The sequence below is a fragment of the Gavia stellata genome, chromosome 14 (genome assembly GCF_030936135.1).
Source record: "Gavia stellata isolate bGavSte3 chromosome 14, bGavSte3.hap2, whole genome shotgun sequence".
In the NCBI taxonomy this organism is placed as follows: Eukaryota; Metazoa; Chordata; class Aves; order Gaviiformes; family Gaviidae; genus Gavia; species Gavia stellata.
The window spans coordinates 7,682,730-7,700,871 of NC_082607.1; the positions used below are offsets into that span (position 1 = coordinate 7,682,730).

The 18,142-nt window shown below is 47.4% G+C and overlaps 1 protein-coding gene across 1 annotated transcript in view; it reads left to right on the plus strand.

The window, feature by feature from the left end:
- ATP11C (ATPase phospholipid transporting 11C) overlaps positions 1-9,868 on the plus strand; it is a 56,171-nt gene extending 46,303 nt beyond the window's left edge. The window contains exons 25-29 of the mRNA XM_059824610.1: positions 181-316; positions 2,161-2,226; positions 3,090-3,193; positions 4,606-4,759; positions 9,399-9,868. Coding sequence (XP_059680593.1) covers positions 181-316; positions 2,161-2,226; positions 3,090-3,193; positions 4,606-4,759; positions 9,399-9,515 — 577 coding nt within the window. The 3' untranslated portion in view covers positions 9,516-9,868. The remainder of the gene's footprint in view (positions 1-180; positions 317-2,160; positions 2,227-3,089; positions 3,194-4,605; positions 4,760-9,398) is intronic.
- Positions 9,869-18,142: the final 8,274 nt, after the last annotated feature.

Sequence of the window (18,142 nt, forward strand, 5' to 3'; positions counted from 1 at the left end):
TCATGACCAGCAGCTGCATATGGCAAATGTTTACGTCCTGTATGCTGGCAGATACGTATTTTACCTCCTTGTCTCCTACAGCGAGGGCTTGCTCCAAAGCCCGCTGATCACCTGGCTGCAAGGGGCTTTGCAGCACATCCTAAATGTGATGGTGATTCTTGTTACTCCGTCTCTTGGCAGGAAGGTTTCAGATAATGCAATGCTGCAGTGGAGGCCGTTCCTGTACTGGACCTTTCTGGGCGCCTTTGAAGGACTCGTGTTTTTCTTTGGGGTTTATTTTCTTTTTCAAAATTCATCGTTGGAAGATAACGGAAAGGTAACACCACCAAAAAAAGGAAGAGAAAGATGAGCGTTTCTTTTGTGCCCTGCCTCTTTTATATGCCTGGCAGGGAATATCTACACGCTTAATCTGTGCGGTGTGTCTTGAGTCTTGTCCGACGGTGTAGCCTTGCTTATGGTGTGATTTTGCAGCAAATGCTTGAAATGAAACGTTTTCCAGATTGCCATGGAAACAGGGCTGAGCTGGTTATACTCACTAGGTAAAATAACTAGCCTTACACACAGCTTTATTCCAACCCAGCAAGCTTTGCACAGCGCTCTTCCACTTTTCTGCATGGTCCCAGGCGTTGGCCCAGGGCAGGAGCAGTGGCCGTCCTTCCCACCAGCGTGCCGCGTGAAATTTGGCACGTGTTTGGCTGGTGACGAGCAACTGAATTAACCCGCCTCGATAAGATGCCGCTTGTCAGCGCAGACATGGTACAGGGCTGCTTGTGTGCTGCGCCTGCTCCAGGGTGTGATTGCAGCCGCCCTCCTCCCTTCGCAGTGGGGGAAGGCTGGTGCTGGGGTTTTGCTACCGCTTCGAAGCCAGCATAAGTTAGCACCGCTGTCAGAACGAGCAGGCTGTTCTTCTCCCTGCTGTCTGCTTGCTCGTGCCTCTGGTGTTGGGACAAGCGCTTGCATTGCCACGTGAGCGAGGTGTGGGAGCTGCTCCGGGCTAACTTGCACAGACGGGGGGAAAAAAGAAGATTGCTTTTTTTGTTTTTCCCCCCTTCTTTTTCTTTTTGCTGATTAACTGAGTACAGAGCAAAGTATTAGCTCTGTGTGGCTGCCAGCTGTGGTGGCCTGGGCTGTCTCAGGACCCTTTCCCCAAGGGGGTACACAACACAGATATCAGCTGATGGAAAACTTCTTTACACCATCACTTGTGACCCTTGAAAATACCTTAGCTTTTTTTAGCAGCTAACACTTGGAGAAAAGCTGATGAAATTTGTGTATGTATATGCATATGTTGCATCAATGCCGACATTTATGGCGCCAGGTGTAAGTAGTCAAGCCCCTGTATTGTAGATTCAGTGCTTTTCTAGATTTATAGCCATTCTGGTTGTATTTGAATGAAACATAAAGCACTGATATGTTCTGCAAATGCCTTGAGAGGTCAAGTCTATGTGGCACTAAAATAAGATCTGTGGTTACGTCCTGTTTTGTAAACACTTTATGCCTGTAAGAACTGCTACCAGCAATTGTTCATAATATCCATGTATGTTTGATTGACTCCTTTTTCGCTCCTACTGACTTTAATTTTTTTGCATTTTTTGAAAACTTTTACATTTCACTTTCTGTTTTAATGTATGCATTCAGATCTTGACAGCCTTTGGTAAGCATCCCTCCCATTCATTGCCATCATTTGGATTTATATACAGTATCTGCTTTTCTTTGTCGTGCGTAGTCACTAGTATCTGCAAACCAAACCAGATGGAAAAACACCCATTGGTGCATTCTGCAAATGGGACTAAAACGAGACGATGAGCAGAAGTGTTGCAAGAAAGCAGAAACTGAGTAAATTACCAAGAAACCATGCAATACAGGTGGTCCAATGACTTGTATCCTCGATCGACATTGCTGTTAGTAGGAGGTTGTACCTGTCACCATCCCAACTCTGGGTCACCCGTCCGTGTGGCACTGCATGGCACAGGGTAGCGTAGCGGGTGGCGAGTCGTGCGGGGCACCCGGTGCCTCTCCGAGCATCAGTCCCCCGTAGCAGTCGCTCCATCCCATTCCTTCCCTTCCAGTCCCTGCTTGCACCCCTGTCCTCATCGTCGTTTCTGTGCCTCTCCAAGGAGATGGACCAAGATGCCTGTGGCAATGTAATGTGTTTTTCAGGTTTTTGGGAATTGGACCTTTGGGACGATAGTTTTCACCGTGCTGGTGTTCACCGTCACTCTGAAGGTTAGGATCTTCCTTACTTATTCAGGCACTTATTTTTGCAGTCGTTTTCCAATGCATGCGTCTGTGCTGTGGGGTGAGATCGTGGGTAAGTCTGTGCGGTAAATGTGTTGAAGATGAAGTTTCTATGAATATGTCCCCCCTACACTTAAATCTCTTCTTCCATGCAGGCAGAACTTGCTGAGTAGCTTCTTGAGCACTGTCCTTTGTGTAGTCTGTGGTCTGTATTTCTGGACTGTGCTGCTCTATAAGTGTTTATGTTTTGGTTAAACCATTTTCCTATTTTTTGCCCTCTTCTGAGGACTCCAGTTGATTACGGTTGACTTTATCCCATACTTTCACCCTTTGGCGTTGAGTTCCAGCAAGCAGAGAGAAACAATAAGACAACTTGCGTTTGTCCACCTTGTTTCAGACACCGCTAAGCACCAGAGGGATCACAGAAGCACGTCTGACAAATAATAATAGCAAATCTGCTTTGTTTCATGGAGCTTTCCAGAATGAACAGTTTGCGCAAGACCTTACAAAAGGTCTTTTTATGTTCGGTTCAGGACAGCAGGTGGTGGCAGGAGGCAATTAGAGTCCCCGTGACCTTTAGATGTTTCTTTCTTGTAGCATCAGAGGTTGCATCAATTTATTCTATTAAAAACTATCAGTTACAATTAGAAAGTCGCTGTTTCCCTGTTGACGTTGTGCCAATCTGTAGCTACTGAAAATATTTTCCCTGGTGCGCATATGCAGAGAGGTAACCGTTTGGAGAACCTTCAACCTTCCTGTGAAAGCAGCCTGGAACTTTGTATAAATGCAATCAAATACACTCTGCATCTAATGCCTGTTCTGTCTCTTTTTTTTTTTTTTAATTCACACAGCTAGCATTAGATACCCGATTCTGGACATGGATGAACCACTTTGTGATTTGGGGCTCCCTTGCCTTCTATGTGTTTTTCTCGTTCTTTTGGGGAGGAGTCATTTGGCAAGTACCTTTTCTTCTTTCCATGGTGCTTTCTTAGGGGAATGCCCAGTACTGGCTTTGCGGGGGATGTGGCTACAGAATCCCCTCGGTTGGGCTATCCAGAGATTTACGGGGGGCAGGGTGTGTGCAACCATGCTCCTTTCTCTACCAAAGGGATAGCTTGAAAGCAGATAACGCCCTGGTCGCCATCCAGGTGCTCGGCTTTGGCAAGAGGTGGTTTGCTTTTCTGCCCACGGGCTGTTTCTGGGGCTGAGGCCCTTGTCTTCATTGGGAGGTTCTGGGGTAAATATTTCAGGATCTGTTTGTGCATGTGGATGGGAAAGAAGGGAAAAATCAATGGTGGGAAGAAACCGAGTGATATAGAAGGAAAGAAAAGATGAGGCAGGTGCAGAGCAAGAGGACCCGGCACTCTGGGGCAGCTTAAGAGGGAGAAATAAGCAGGAGAAGACACAGATCCTGCTGCTGAAATCCTGGATCCAAATAGGAGAAGAAATTCTCATTGGTTTGAGTGCAAACAGGATTTTAGACTTACTTTGTTGCAAAAGCAGGCAAGCAATAGTACATTACAAATATTACTATTTTTCTATTTCCCATGCTGGAGTCAACGTTCATGTTGACGTTCACAGTAGACAGCATCTCCCATTTTACACCTTTGCTTTCCCATGGGCTAGTGCCATGGATTATTGGCTAGATCCTTGACTCAGCAGCCTGCTAATAAAGATATGGAACGGATTTAAATATTTTAATTGGGGGTCATGGGCTTTGTTTGACTCTTCATCGTTCCTAACCAACAGATTCAGATGTGCGATCTAGCTGGATCTGTGTGCTAAAATGTGTGAGTTTTCTACTGGTGTGTTTAACTTGCATAGCTCAATATTTTTGAGCAACAACTGCTTTGGGATCCTGGTCATCAGTTGTTTATGAGGCATTTTTCACAAGCATCTGTCGCTCCTCCTCCATCATCAAGGGAGGGAGGAAGAGGCAAATAACCTATTGGGACCGAGAGACTCTGGTTTTCCACCATCAAAAGCAAACCAGAAGCTATAGCAAAGTCCAAAGTTGAAATAAAATTATCTGGTTTTTGATAAGGTGAATAACTTACCTTTCAGTGATAGCAGCAAAACTGGTGATAGTAGCAAAATTCAAACCCCTCCCCACCCTGAAACGAAACAGATGTGGAAGAGGGAAGATACATCGTGTAAGGTGACAGGACAGTCCTCCAGAAGTAGCGCAGCTGAAGGCAGGAGATGTGTTGGGAGAAGGATGGACAGTGTGTTTCTGCGCAGGCTGTATCCATCTCCATCTGAAAGGGAGGTGTTACTGCTAATAGTTTGATCTGAATCTGCCTTTGATGCTGACCTTCTTGGGGAATTTGTGTTAACCAGGATTTATTTGTATCCTTTCTTTTTCAGGCCTTTCTTGAAGCAGCAAAGAATGTATTTTGTATTTGCCCATATGCTGACTTCTGTTTCCACGTGGCTGGCAATAATTCTCCTGATCTTTATCAGCCTTTTCCCAGAAATTCTTCTAATAGTTTTAAAAAATATAAAAGAGAAGAATCATCAGGTAAGGAACAAGATGATATATCACACAGTATTTTTAGGAAGACCTCTCTTAAACACCAGATGAACCCGTAACAGTACCGTGTACCACTTGCATCTCGAGGAAGGCTTTCTAGAGTCTCGCCTTGCTCTTTCACGTACCAGAAGTTTCAAGAAGCTCATCTAAAAATACTGCCTAATCTGTAGCAAGGGGAGACTCAATCCAGGTCTTTCCTTAGTTGCTTTCACCGGATGGAAACTGGCCATCTCTTTCCAACCTGAACTGATCATCAAACCCACCATATTGTGTCCTAACAAAAAAGCTACTTGTTTTTATGTCAAAGAACACACCCATGATCTTCCCCTCGGGTATGTCCTCAGGTACCGGTGCAGGGGGAACAGGGTCAGGTCTTGTCACATCTGTCCACCCCACTTGATAAGGGCTCGTACCATGGCATTAGCCAGCAGTGTCTAGCTCTCCTTGAAAGCGCTCTGGTTTCTTAACAGCTTTCCTCCGCTGCTGAGGAGGAGGGCTTGTTTTAGAAGCGTAAGCCATCTCCTAAAAGTTTTCTCCATCACTCCGGCAAATGGTGAATGCCAGCACTGCCGGCCTCACGACCCGCACCATGCTGAGACACCCCCCGCCCCTTGCTCTCTGCTTGCCCGGAGGTGCCGAACATCCCCACAGCACCGTCCCCCCGGCAGCCCCTGCTCACCCCGGCCATGCCTCTGCCTGCGCCTCCCCTCCCTCCTGCAGCCCCTCTCTTTCCCCCTGCAACATCAGCAAGTCCTGCCTCGGGTCAGTACGCGGCGTATTGCCCAGCCCTGGCCTCTTGCCATCGGGTTTGCACCTCCTTAGGCAGCGGTAGGGCACAGCCAAAGGGACAGGCGCCAGCGCTACCGGCGCGGCGTCACCCCGCCACCGCCACCCAGCAGATGCTGGCAGTGTGCGTTTGGCCATCGCTCTCCCCGGCGGCACAGCTGCAGGATTTGGCCATGTGCATAGGTGGCAGCGCACAGAGGTGGCTTCTGCCCGCCAGCCGTGCCGCGGACCAGCACCGTGGTTCCGGCAGAGCGGTGCCCAGCTGGCCTGACCGTGTCCCGGGAAACCATGGGCTGACCTTCCGAATACTGAGGTTCAGGCTTCTCTGCTTTTGAAGCTTTTATATCCCATGAGGTTTCGGTGCGCTTTTCTCAGCTGGGTTAACTTGTCTTCGGTTTATTTAAAAATTATGATTGTCTCGATTTAAATAAAAATATATATCCAATGAAGTAGTAAAGGTTTTCCTCTCCCATAACATTTGAAGGACAAGTTTGGCACAGTATCAGTGAAGTAAAACATGCAAGACAAAAAATCCCCAAAACCATTAAACTTGAAAGCAATAGAGATGGTAAAAGTAGTATGGTTGAATTCTTTGAGGCTTCATGTAATTTCTTCCAATTAAGTATGATTTAATAGTTTCTAGCTTGACACCCATATTGAATAGGCTGGGAGCGAGTCGCTCTCAGCTGCGGACATAGGTCACTGTCCTGGAAGAGTGACCTGGGGGTGACCAAGCCCCAGCTCAACTCACCTGAGAGTGGACCCATTTTTGCCTTCAGCTGATGGCCAGAAGATCCGTTCCCTCATGCAATACTTGCTTTCAAGAGTGCTTTATGCACCTTTAAAATAAGGCTCTTGTGAAATCGTTTAACAAAGCAAAGTAATCATCGACTGAAAAAGTCTTTCTGTATGTGCATACCTAACTAAGCACGGGCTGAGCCATATTTAAATGTACATTTTGAGTAAGAGCTTTCTAAAACGCCTGAAGCAGATACCAGCTCTGGATGACTGTGTCAGCAGTCAGACACTGAAGTCAGTCACCTAATTTTTCAAGGTAGCTAAGGCCAGGTAGATGATTTCAAAACAAGACCCTTTTGAGGATCCTGACCTTAATATTGGAAAAAAATAAACATCAGTTTCCCAAGGGGAGCATTAAGTGAAAAACAAGATTAGGGATGTTATTTAGGTGCCTGAACCCCCAACTTGACAGCTGAGGGTCCCTCTGGAAGGGGAGGATGGACTGAGGCCAGGTCGATGGGCATTTGCCCTTGACCTCAACGGGACCGGGTTTCACCCCGAGTTCCCTATAATACAACGCATTGGCTCTGCTCAGTCTTTATTCAATTTTCTGTGTAGAAATGTTTTGGGTTTTTTTTTTTTTTTAACTGCAAGGCGCATTTGTGTTTTCCTTGGTTTCTGCTTTTCTCTTTCTTGTACTGCAATTTTCTGTCTTTTGTGCTGTTGTGAACTAGGTAACGAAGCGCCTTCCTTCCTCAGGAACATCCACTATCTTCATGCTTTCTCAAACTTCCAGCAATCACAGCTTTTCTTGGAGTGAATAAGGTGATTTCCTTTCTGACTCACTATGTGTTGCTTGCTCTACTGCTTTTTTCCTCCTTCTAACGCCTAACTCCTGAAAACCCATGTTTCGATTTGCTCACCCAGCAAAACCCTGCTTTTCCCCCTGCCCCTTTTGCTTTAATTTAAATCTTTTACTTAAATATTTTGTCTTTCTCTTTCCCTTTGGTCTCCTGCCGCACCTCAGGTGGGCGAGCTGGTCGTGCTTGGGCTGTCCGAGCGAGGTGGACGCGGCCAATGCCCGTTACGCTCTCCTTCCCCACTGTAGTTTTGTGTGTTTGTGGGCTAGATACTGACTTCTCTAAAGCGTGGGACAAAGTGGACTCAATTTTGATCATTCTCATGATGACTTGGCCAACAGCTCAGGCTTGTTTGATCTAGGAGGAGCTCCCCAAGTGCCCGTCTTGCCCAGTCCATCCCACTTGTTAGTGCTACCGTTGTTCTTTGTACAAGCGAATAAGCCGCTGCACTCAACCCTCGCGACGAGGGATAGTCTCGGTCTTGCTGACCACGGGGAGGGATAGTCTCGGCCTTGCTGACCACGGGGATGGTGGGGCTGCCCCACAGCGAAGTGCCTTGAATACACGTCCCTAGCCTTTGGTTTCACTGCAGATCTCCCGGGTTGCTCGCTATTTTAAAGACACCGGTTAGGTGGTGATCAAGGATGGTTTCTTCCTCCCTGGAAAGCACCTGGAGCATAAACCTGCAAGCCTGAAGTTAACTGTTTCAGCAAGCAGGGCTAGTTTCTGAATACCCTCCGTGCCTCTTGCGCTGCAAAACCCAGGCAGTGTTAACCGCCGTGGTATTTAGGGAGCGTGTATTGCTGCGTCCCTTACGATGTGACTTAGCTGTAGAAGATGTGTGTCTTTTTATTGCTCGACCGTTAGGCAGGGACGAGCGTCGCCTGTGCTGTAAGTCTTTTTTGCCTCGCTGTTGCAGAGCAGCAGGAAGGTACCTGATTCACTGTCGGCCAGACCTTCTGTCAGACCACTTCTTTTAAGAACATTCTCAGATGAGTCTAATGTGTTGTAACAGGTACCCTGTCCAAAGGAGTTGGGATGGTTTTTAAAAGGCATCGATTAACCAAATGTAACTCCTCAAATCAATTAAACCATGGTTCTTGTAATCCTCTTGACTATCGGTGTGGGGCGCCTGTCCTTGTGGAATGGAGATGCAATGCTTGGGATGCATTTTAATTTGGGGACATTGTCCTATCCAGCCTTTTCAGAATCCCATATGCGCACGGATCTTCTGAAACCGAAATATTTTGCAGCTCAAACTGAAATATTTCACAGCATGTAAACAAATCTTTCAATGTAACTGATGCTTTAATATTAAACAGACAACTTAGTCTGAGAGTACAATCAGTGAATTGTGCTAACAGTGGTTATAAAAGCTCAAACTGATGTATTTACAGTGAAGTATTCAAATCTCAGCTATTAAAATGATTCCAGTATTGCATCTGAACTCTACCAAAATCCCTTTCTCTAGGGTGCATGCTGTTCTGTCAGATAGAAATAAGTACATTTTAATTTATCTGCATAGATTGAAACTAAACATATGTACTTGTCTGTGTATGTCAACATACAGTACAGCAGGCATGTCTCCGTGTCTGTATGTGTATACACACACAGAGAGCATCCTAGTACAAGTTTACTTGATTTTAAACATCACAGTAAGCCTATAGCAGAATAAAAAAGTAAAAGTGCCCAACTGAATTCACAATTCCGCTTTTAGCTGAGATGTCACATAGCTGTGTGGTGTCTGCTGCATACATAAAACTGTAAATTTTCTGCAGACCCACACCTGCTTCTAAAGAGATCGGTTTAATTGGAAAGGCAGGTCCAGCAGCCAGGCTTGCCAGAGCTCCAAATGTATCTGGCATAAATCCGGGTTTCTGCGTGCCCGGGCATTGCTGACGAGCCGAGCGGCCGTTCCTTCCCCGCAGTCGTTAGGTGGTGCTCTCCACTACCGTATACTGGTGCAGACTGGTGTGGGAGGCAGCTGGACTGGGAGCCGCACTGGGCAGCGAGGCAGATGCCACTTTCAGACTTCATACGGCGTTTTGCAGATTGCGCAAATTGATTTACCATCCTGTTATTTGGTTGTGAATGAAAGCTGGCACTTTTATTATGGTCTAATCATTCTTCTTCTCCTATAAAATTTTAAGTATTTTTTTTCTAAAAATAACACAGCAAAAGGTTTATGAGTTCGGGAATGTAACAATTGCAATACACGTGCGTTTTCCTTCTGATTTTTGCAGACTGGCCCCTTTGATCTGCCTATGTTAGTCTCATACAAACGTATAGAGAATGGTTATGTGAAGACTGAAGATGCTGTTACTAATCTGGCAGAAAGATGTCCTCTCAGGATACTTTAAAGTGCTCCATTCAAACACTGCATATTGTCATGCTGTAGGAAAAAAACATGGTTTTAACCTGATAGTTCTCTTAATATTACCAAGTACAGTAAGCAGCCACGCTGATAAAGCAGGAGCCAGGGCACTGGCCCCACGGTACCCGACTGTCTTTGGGCTTGTGGCTTCCCCACCCCCCGAAAAAGAAAATTCTGCCAAATTCTATGTCATTGGAGGCTGAGAAAGCATCCTTAGAAATTAACCCAAAACAAAACAGCATGAATCAAAGTGCGAGAGCAATGCCAGCCCCATTTCACACGGGGGCTTCCTCTGCCCGCTGCAGATCTGTCCCAGAGCAGCAGAGAGCTGCTGAAGTCTCTTGCTCTGCCTGACCAAAGTAGCAGCGCAGACTTTAAACCCAGTAACAGCCCCCTCCGGCTCCCCGAAGGCGCCGGGGGACAAGCCTGCTCCTCTCACGCAGAAGCTGGATGCAGCCCTGCGAGCATCTCGCCTGGTGCTGGGGCTGCGACCCCTCGGCGGGGGGGGCTGCCCCTTCCCAGCCGTGGGTTGCCAGATGCACGCGGCAGAAATACTTGAAAATTCAGGAGAAGTCTTCGCCGATGGTGCAAAGGGTTCAGGCACATCTCCATCCTCTGGGTATGGCTGGAAGCGGTCTGCGGTCCATATGCAGCGGCGGTGTCCGTGCGGTGACCTGCGGCGCTGGGAAGCGCCTGAGCATCCTCCCGCAGCCAGTTTGCTGATGGGTTTATTCCTGATGGAGGGTGAAGAAAAGGTCGTTTTTCCTCTTCTTGTGGCTGTTCGTGGTGGAAGGAAGCTTTCGTGGGGAGGAAAGAATCTCAAAAGTTGGGCTGTGCCAGACTTTCAGCCGTTTTGCCCCGGCTGCTGTGGTTGTGCTTGCGTTACTGCGCTGCGCAGTTGCTTCGAACACTTTAAAGGCCTGAGTGACCGTGCGGTCCTTGGATGTTCCCAGGGACACAGGGCGTGCCTGTAAACCTGCAGGCATCTAAAACTGCATCTTGAGTTATTTGCACTAAGAAAAAAGAAGCCGGTTTAAAAATAAAATGAATACATGAACCTGATTTCATTTTACACTTTATTTGGTTTTTAAATTGGCATGTTCCTTTGAAATCTACCTGTACCATGGTCGTGGGAACTTTTCTGTCTAGGTTGTGCGCAGCAGAGGTGAGATGCCCGACGCTCGATTTTTTTAATTATTTTTTTTTTTTTTTAATTCTCTGCTACTTCATATGTGGAAAAAGCAGCTTTTTTGTTACATTGAGTCATAAGTGGTGACGGAGTACCCTTTGTGCCACCGCCACTTGGTGTGAGGGTCCCCCCTCGTGCCGACGGCCCCGGCCCTGGCGCTCCGCAGAGCGATGCAGAGGAACTGCTGTGAGAAGCATCCGAGTCCCTTTCGGAAGTAACAAGCTCTACGCTGTGACTGGGTTTGGCTCCCGCTCTCTCAGGCTTTGTGTCACTTCCATGCAAAGAAACAATTTGGGACTAGATGGAACATTCCATTCATCAAATTTCGCTGAACCGCAGACTATTAATTTTCGGAAGAATCGAGTCTTGCTCTCTGGCTGCCATCCCTGAGGTCCGTCCTCGACTCTGGTGGAAGCAGAACGCGGATCAGCTGCATGCAAATTCTGGCGTGCATCACAAGGACGTTGCAGCGGGCCTTACCTGAGTGGGAAAGGGGTGTGCACGGTCCCTATGGCCGGTGGCTGCTCTTACATCAGCCAGCATGGGAGGGGACGTATGGACAGGACCACTGTATTATACACGCTGCACTGGCCTCAACGCAAGTGGTGTTCCTTAGCACCGTGTTCGCGACCGCGGCTCGACTCCTTGCTGCATGCAAGTAAGGAGCTGCACTTCCAGCATGTGTCCCGTGGGCAAAGCTTTTTTTTTTCCTTCTTCTTTTATTCCTTTTCCTAGCTCATTTCACAGACCTAGAATTCAACTTGCAGACCTTGCCCCCTTCTCAACTTTTTTTGCTAAAATGCGGTGCCTACAGATCAAGTACGCGGTGAATACAATGAAGATACACTCTATATGCCAAATCTAACCTTTCTCCTTAAATCTACAGTTGCTGACTTGTGTTTACATAACCTTTAAAATGCGGGCACTGAAATGCCTAATTCCTGTGATTCAAAACCATTCCAAGCCCGAATGGTCCCAAGCCTGACACCTTGCTTCTCGGTTTGTTTCGTGTCGTACTCTATTCCTAGGGTCAAAGTCTGTTCCCGTAAAATTCAGCTGGAGGTTTTGCTGGTGCCGTTAGCGGGAACAGAGCGAAGCTTGCCATCTGTGTGCGATGTGTGAACTGTCTGAATAAAGCCAATTAAACGGGCTAATTTCTGCAGCCTGTTTTAAGATGGAGCCTTCTGAGAACCAAATCTTTCTCTTCCCATTTCCAAGTGTCCTGTCTCAGGGTGGAGCAAGCCATTGCAATAGCGCTGCGTCCAAACCTGAGGTGGTTTGGAATTAATGTGAAATGTCTTGAACAGCAGCTCTTTTGGGAAAACGCAGGTTTTCTTGGGCTTGGATCTTCGGCTAGCGCACGGGTGTAGTGCTGGGGATGCCAGGAGAGCCGGGCTGCCCCGGCTCAGCGGAAGAGCTGATCCTCATCATTCAGCAACGGCAGAAGCGAAATTCCTATTGCTGTGGATGACTTGTGAAATCGGGGGGGAACGGGAGACCCCTTTTGGGGTTAGAGTAGGGAAGAAAAAGTGGTGACTAACTAATGTGTAAGGCAGCAGGATGCTGAAGCGGCAGTAATCCGACAGCGGTGCTGTGATTGGTGTCCATGTACCGAAACACACGTTGCGCTGTGACAGTGCTCATTAGTGAGCTGAAAGGTCAGTACAGGCTTATCGGTGGAAAAACTTGAAGGAAAAAAGGCTGGGGTTTTTTCATAATAATTCGCTGAAGTTTAATCACTGGCTAGTGACACTGAAAGATGAGAAAAGTAATTAAGATTCCCTCTAAAACTCTTACGTGATAATGGCAGAACTTGGTGTAGTCAAAGCTACTTTGCAAAAACTAATCCTGATCGTTATGAGATTATTATAAACTACTTGGAATTGTGTAAAAGCTTAAAATTGAATTTGTATACACACAGTTGAAACAGTTGAAACAGTTACCTAATACTGCACCATTTATCCAGTTTCCCAGCTATGGATTTTTTTTAAAAACCATGTAGTGTATAGAAGGTGTAAATTATATACAGGCAATGAGAAGATACATTTTCAGCTTCTTGCAAAAAAAAAAAAAGGACTGCAACCTTACTTTTTTTTCACTTAAATGCAATTTTATACATTTATGTTGCTTTATATAAAGGAAATTGAATGTGAATGTTACCTTTTATGAATGCAACTTGCTCTTTTTTCATTACAGAAACTTTTGTTTGAAGTAATCAATAAACTTTGGTATGTTGTTCTGATTAATAAATATTTGTCGGCTGTCTCGTCTCCTTGGATGCTCCTAGGCAATAGTTTATAACGTGGGCTTTTCCAAGGCTGTACTAGGGGGACCATCGGCATTTTCCCTGGGGGGTAGATGATGCCAGCGAGGCCGTACTTGGTTCTCTGATGTGCAGCAGCATTCGCCTAAGGAAATACTGGTTGCTTCTCATGCATTTTGATTTTTCCAGCAAGGTATTAGCAATCCTGCTGGTATCAGCTGCTGCACGTAGCTGGCCTGTGTGCTCTAAACCTATTTCCCTCAAAAATAATGTCAAATTAAGAAGGTGAGTCCTGTGAATTAAGTGAATAAATTGATTTAACTTTGTGGAAGAGTTGAACTGGGAGCTTTAGCTGACATTTAGGAACTGGGTTAAAAAAAAAAAAAAGCAGGTCCATGTGCCCAACTTCCATACATGCATGAAGAGTTTTTCTTAATGCTGTTCATTGGTTCCGTGTGTCGTGGCTACCTGTAATAGATGAGCATCTTTTAGTTCAAAGACTAGAAGCACCCAAATCAGGATTATTCTGTGGTTTGTAAAGTGCCTGGAGCTGGTGAAGTGCGGACCAGATATTTGCACTGATGAAATTCCAACAACGCACGGGAACTGTTAAAGCAAGACTCGCAGTGTTTGTATAGTACACAAGAAAAATATATAGACTTTTTTTTTTTTTTTTAGGACATGGGTCTGATTGAAACCAAAATGTTTGTAATGAAAAACTGACAGTTTGAAAAACTCTGGTTTGGCTGCTTTGATTTCTTCGGCTCCCGTCAGCCACCGGAGGACAGATGGCTGTGCTATTTAAAACAAACTATAACCTTTAAGAAGCAGCTTGTACTATTGGAAACCAGATACACGCATTGAGAATCTTAATAGCCCCAGTGAGCGATACTGAAAATCATCTGACGAGCTGGAAAGGGTTTTACTCTGAGCTGGCTACCCAGGCTGAGGGGACACAAGCAGTAAATGTAAGCGACAGGAGACGGCCACGGGTCACCAGGTATTTCAGAAAGCACCAAATTAACCTTTAAAACGCCTGTGTATCCCTTCATATTAGAAAGGAGGAGCAATGTCACTTTGTAAGGTGGTTTTTAACAAGGATGGCGATTTTTTTAAAGGTCAGGCTATTGGCGTGTGAGGGCTCTTGGCACGCGGAGGGGCCGCGGTGTCCCCGTCCCTCCCCGTTCCCCTGCAGCCGTTGCGGGAGGAGAGGCGTCCGCAGCGGGCAGCGTGCAGAGCCTCTCTTAGCTGCTCCATTTGGGGTTGGCTTCTTCAGTCTTCACACGTCTGGGGATAACCTGCTAAGCTGGAAAATACGCTGTGGCCTGGAGAAAGGGCGTGTGTGCACCTGCGTGCGTGTTCCCTTCCAAAACCGGGGGTGTAACAATAAATAAGGCAGGTCTGACTGACGCAGAGAAAAAGTGAGAGTGGGAGAGCGGAGAGGAGTCCTTTCTCTTTTTCCCATTGGCATAGCAGATGACCTAAAATCCTGGTCTTGATGAAATCGGTGCAGGCTTAACTGGCTTCAGTGCAGCCAGGATTTCTGCCGGGCCACGGAGGCTCTGCTCCTCCCGGACCAGCCTGGAAAGAGCCTGCACTGGATGGTACTCTGGGATCGGGGATGATGCTGCCTCGTGCACGTGAAATCCTCCTAAAATCCCTATTTATGAAAACCATCCAGAGCTTAATTACTCTTCTGCACAAGTACTTTGATGTCGCTGTGCTTATTCCAGAGGTGAGCAATTCCCTTCAACATCAGTTTGGCTCCAAACTACGTTTAGCTAGCTCTGGTTTTCCAGTTCCCAGCACCTCCCTAAAAAAAATTAAAGCCCTTCTGTCCCGTTTTGCCCGTTGGAGTTCGGGCATGAAAGACCAAGCGGCTCTTTCCCGTGGCAGCTGGGGCTGAGGGGCTAAGCAGGGGACACGGAGCAGACTGTGCAGGTGAGGAGAGGATCCAGTGGAGGAATTACCTGTAAAAGCTGTGTTTGCAGCAGCCTTCCAGGTGGTGTAGCAGGAAAAATGGGATTTGGGCAAGCCAGGGAAAAACATTGCAACAGTTGAGCCCTGGAGCGATGAGAGCGGGGCTGTATCTTGGAGAAATTATCGGACACCCGCGGGACTGCGCGTGAGGGCTGGGACAGAGGGCTGAATTGAGGGCGACAAGTTAAATTACCCTATTTAACCAGAAACTCTTTTCCCCAACAACTGTCAGAGGAAGGGTTTCTCCGAAGGAGAGACTAGGAGATGCGATGGACTGAGCTGATGGTGACAGATGGGCATTTATCAAGACACTATCAGAAGCCGCTAACCGAGCGGTATCTGCAGTGATGCGGTGGGGCTGGAGCAGCCGCAGCCGGACTCACCGCTCGGCCCTTGCTTTCTGCACCGTCCCGCGGCCGAGTAGGAAAGCAGGAGTTTTTGGAAATTGCAGATACGAAACCTCTGTTTTCTTCAAATTATAATAAAAATATATGCTGGGGAGAAATAGCTGATATGATTATTCAGATCGGTTGCAAAAGGCGATCACATCACTGTGAGGGCTCAGATGTCTGTGGTTGCCTTGAACGGAGCATTCCTGTTTGACTAAACAGGTATTCTTGAAGGGTGATTTCTAAGATCCAAATAATGGCATGAGTCCCAACAAAAACTTCTAGCCTTTATCGGAAAAAAAAGGGAAAAAAAAAAAAAGAAGGAAAAAAAAAGAAAAAAGGAAAAAAGAAGGAAAAAAGAAAAAAAAAGAAGGAAAAAAGGAAAAAGGAAAAAAGGAAAAAGGAAAAAAGAAAAAAGGAAAAAAGAATAAAGGAAAAAAGAAAAAAGAAAAAAGGAAAAAGGAAAAAAGGAAAAAAGAAAAAAGTAAAAAAGGAAAAAGGAAAAAAGAAAAAAGGAAAAAAGAAAAAAGCGGGAAAAAAAGAAAAAAAAAAGAAAAAAAGAAGAGGACGGTTTTGAATGTTGTTTGAGGTTTTTTTCCCAGCCTCTGATCTGGAATTAATGAAATTAGTAGGAATTCTCCTTACACCTTCTCCCTAAGATTTCAGGATAAGGAATTGCACCTACATGAAATAAAACTCTGCAAACAGAGGTGCTGCAGATGCCCGCAAGATTTTCCCCAGCTCTCTGAAAGGGCTCTTTCCCTCCGCACACAGATGTATATGGGCCACTCTCGGAGCGCTGTTAGGGCGCCTGGGTGGGAAATGCAAAAGAAATACCCATGTTTCTGGCTGTCGCGGTTTCCTCTTTATCCATCTCCTTGTTCCCTCTATCTCAGCTTATCGCTCCTCGGGCAGGCAGAGAGTAGCGCTCGTCTCTGGAGGAGACAGACATGCTGAGTAGCTTCTGCCAGTGTAAAACAGGAGCGGCCGGACGGTGCCTCTGCCGAATGCGTTGCTGGGATGGCTGGGCATTTATCGGGAAATGCCCAAAAGGAGGGGCTGTAAGCAGCCAGGTTTCCAAAACGAGAATCTGTGTGGCCATAGAGGCTTGTAAGGGAATGATGGTACGGAAGAGCCGTGACCGATTACCCTTCAGTTTGAGCAAACAGCTTTTCCGTGCCGAGAGCTGATGTTGTCTTGCGCCAGCTGAATTGGCTGGAAGGAGGTGCAGCTTTGGGATGTACAGGATTCCTGCCGGCATCCGCCGCCGTGGTCCAGCCTAGCCCACCCGTGGCTCGAGTAGGGTGCATTGGCTGCAAAGACCTGATCCAGAGCCAGTCTTAATCATTTTGTCTTCTGTTCGGAGAGCAAGAAATGGATTGATTGCCAAACCTTAGGGATAACATAGCTATATCTTCTACTGGCTAGCTTTATTTTTCCCGAAGCCGGCGTTGAAGTGGGTGTGTATCACTCGGTGGTGGTGAGTCCAGGTTACAGCAGGGCATCGTCTGCACAGCAGTAGAACAAAAAAGAGACTTCCAGCACTTGGATGGGCCTCGTTTCTGCATGAGCTGTTGCAGTTTAGGGAAAATAGCATTCCTGCGATAAGAATACAGAAGGAATGCGGCGCGGCTGTCTTTCCATGCTTGTAGCCTTGCATATGGCTATCGTGTAACCATGTTTTCCTGCTGTGCACCTGAGCTGGATTTTTTTGATGAGTAACTGCACATGAGCTCTCCCTGTCACACGAGATATGACCAGACAGAAAATTGTGTATTCAAACCGTTACGTTAGTGAGGATCTGCCGTGTTACGAACAAGGAGCACTGACTGAACAGGTAGTTTTTCCTTGAAAAATTCGGTATCAGTGTAAGACGGGACACAGCCTACCTGAACATGATGTTTTTCATACTACCATTGTTAGACCTTGGGTCCTAAATTAATAGCCCTGACTGCTGAAGTGTTGGAAAAATGCTGCTATTATAGTAAGGAGCGTAATTAAAAGGTTGTTTTGGAAAAACAGGAACATCCACTTCTCTGTGCTGCCTTCATGGACAGCTCAGGCTCCTTGTTGAGAACGAGCTGGCATTGTTTAAACCTCAGCATCGGGGAAACTGAGGCTGATGGGTCAGGCCAGCGGTGTGCCTAGAGCTCTGGCCAGCTTTGGCTACAGCGTGGCTTAATGTAGTTCTTGTCTGTTGCTGAAGGAATGTGCTGGAATGCTGCTTGCGGAGGATGAAAGTACTTTTTTGGTTTTTTCTTAGAGACGTGCTATAAGCACTAAGGCAGGGAGCGGCTCCGGCTGCAGGGTGGTGTGCCGGGGACACCGGAGAGTAGCTGTAAATTAAAAAAAGAAGAAGAAGAAAGGAAAAAAAGGGAAAAAGACGGGAAAAGGGGGAAAAAAGAAAACAGGAAAAAAGGGGGGGGAAAGGGAAAAAAGGGGAAAAGCAGAAAAAAGGCACGAAAGGCCAAAAGGCCGGGGGCGCCCGGGGCGGGAGGCGGCGGGGCCGGCGGGGCCGCGGCGCGGGCAGCGGGCGGCCGCCGGGGCGGTGCGGGGGGCGGGCGGGGGGCGGGCGGAGGCGGCCGCCCGCTTCCCCCGGCCCCGCCTCGGCGGCCGCGCGGGCCCGGGGCGGCGGCGGCGGCGGAGCGCTGCCGGCGGCGGAGCGCGGCCGCGGGGCATGGCCCTGGCCCCGGCCCCGGCCCCGGCCCCGGCCCCGGCCGGTCCCCCGCCGGGGGGCACCTCGGCGGGGGAGATGGAGCGCTACTACTGCCTGCTGCGGGCCGCCGCGCTGC